At 33.8% G+C, this 1,925-nt stretch overlaps 2 protein-coding genes across 2 annotated transcripts in view; one reads left to right on the forward strand and one right to left on the reverse strand.

Annotated features, from left to right (window-relative positions):
- superdeath (Suppressor of ER stress-induced death) overlaps nucleotides 1-1,411 on the forward strand; it is a gene marked incomplete at its 5' end in the record, with an annotated part of 21,853 nt that extends 20,442 nt beyond the window's left edge. The window contains 3 exons of the mRNA XM_026819743.1: nucleotides 96-125; nucleotides 220-223; nucleotides 533-1,411. Of these exons, the coding sequence (XP_026675544.1) occupies nucleotides 96-125; nucleotides 220-223; nucleotides 533-685 (187 nt within the window). The remainder of the gene's footprint in view (nucleotides 1-95; nucleotides 126-219; nucleotides 224-532) is intronic.
- A 126-nt stretch (nucleotides 1,412-1,537) lies between these two features.
- LOC108632518 (putative aminopeptidase-2) overlaps nucleotides 1,538-1,925 on the reverse strand; it is a 53,943-nt gene continuing 53,555 nt past the window's right edge. Inside the window, exon 32 of the mRNA XM_018037169.2 lies at nucleotides 1,538-1,863. Coding sequence (XP_017892658.2) covers nucleotides 1,639-1,863 — 225 coding nt within the window. The 3' untranslated portion in view covers nucleotides 1,538-1,638. The remainder of the gene's footprint in view (nucleotides 1,864-1,925) is intronic.

Consider the following 1,925-nt stretch of genomic DNA (forward strand, 5'->3'; position numbering starts at 1 on the left):
CTCTAATACTAAACTTATCTTTCCTTCGATTATCGATTAGAAAACTTTTTAATTTAAATATTTTAAGAGCTTCCTAATTTTTATTCCGTTATTAGCAAAACTAACTTGTACAAAATATTATTAAAGTACGTTCTACTTCGCGTCACTATTAAACATTTACTGAAATAAACAGTTAAAGAGCACAGTTTAGAGGTCATAAATTTAACGTTTTGTTTTTAGATTGGTTTGGTTATTTTAAGGAGCTTTTTTTGAACCTTTTTAGTCATTTCTAAAATCTTTAAGTTAAGATATTTTTAGACCTCCTGGCTCCTCCGGGGCCCCACGCGGCAGCTTAGTCCGCTATCCGCCCATGGTATGATATCAAAAATCTCAATAATACAAAAAATAGAGTTGTTCCTCTTTGACGGCTCTTAAACGACTCGTGTGCAATTTGAACTTCAGTCTTTCAAATCTTACATCAACATAAAACATTAAATTAAACTTATTAACATTTAGAATCATCCTTTAAATGATGAAAAATATAATTTTCTAGTTACTCGATTTCACCAAGGAGCACATAGGAAAGTTTGGAACGGCAACGAGATCGGTGCAGCAGGCCATAGAACAAGCTGAGGCGAACATACGATGGCTGGACGCCAGCCACGACACAATCCAAGATTGGTTGAAAAAGAACAGAACGGCGTAACGGTGGCACAATGTCACATTCATGAAGATGGCTCGAATTGTCCCGGGTTGAATATTGAAACACCCCTCGTTCGATAAATCGCGTTCCCGTTCTAATCGTATACGTAGATCGCACAAAACTGCGTCCTGTATTCGTCAAACAAGGTATTAACCGTTTTTGTATGTTTTTGTAAATACTCGTTGAGCATTAAACGTACACCTGTGTATGTACAATGGAACGTTTACATGCGTATTATTTAGATAGTATAGGGTAATGAGTGTTCAAACTTTTTGAAAGACGAGTTGAGACAGGAATCTCGAATCCTCAGCGCGACAAACTGGCTCTGAAATTATCATTTCTTCAATTACACTGTGTAAGATTACAGACTTTTATCAACACGTCAAGCGGGTCGTTATAGGCGGGTCAATTTATATGCGCACAAACCACCTCGTTTTTGTAATCTCTATTTAAACACTTAATGTGTTAATGTTCTCGGTATGCGTTACACTTAAATAATTCGCTCTTGCAGTTTGTAAGATCAATCTTTTCATGTGCATTCTTTTACTCATATCGCGGACGTCCTTTGCGTGCTTTATATGTATGTTTGTATAAGCACCTCGTTATATCTTTTCATTATTGAAGTCCCTGTTTATAAAACAGGATTGTTTGCGAAAAATTGGAATTAAAATGCGAAGTTGTATAATAAATATTGTATTTCGTTTCTTGAATAAAATAAAATCTTTTACATTCTTCACTCATATGATATGTATATGACACAAGATATATATTATATAAAATCTACAATAGTATAAGAGTAACCCGGTTATAAAAATAAAACTCTTATGGTAACAGAAAATTAAAATAGATTGGTCATTCATATAATGAACGAGCACTTATATACATTTTATTTTGTTATGGTTCATAATACGTATTTTTTTATTCCTATTCAGTTATGATTCATAATATGTACGTATTTATTGACTAAATGCATATACCATTATTGAAAATACTGTTAGCGAGATTGTACTCAAGGTATTTACGACTGTAGTGGTACCAGCACTTTTGGAATCCTGTTGATCTTTTATCCATTTGATTATTTGAGTCAAATGCTTCTCGGACCATTCCAAGTTGTTATGTGCAACTGCCAATGCGGATTTAACCATCGATCCCACGTTCTTATCGTCCCTCAGTTCGTTCAGCTGTAAAAATAAAATTTTGGTAAAATAGTTCCTAAAATAATTCCTAATGTTATGTGTTGATA

Source organism: Ceratina calcarata, unplaced genomic scaffold, assembly GCF_001652005.2.
Source record: "Ceratina calcarata isolate Rehan_Ccalc_2016 unplaced genomic scaffold, ASM165200v1 scaffold159.2, whole genome shotgun sequence".
NCBI lineage: Eukaryota > Metazoa > Arthropoda > Insecta > Hymenoptera > Apidae > Ceratina > Ceratina calcarata.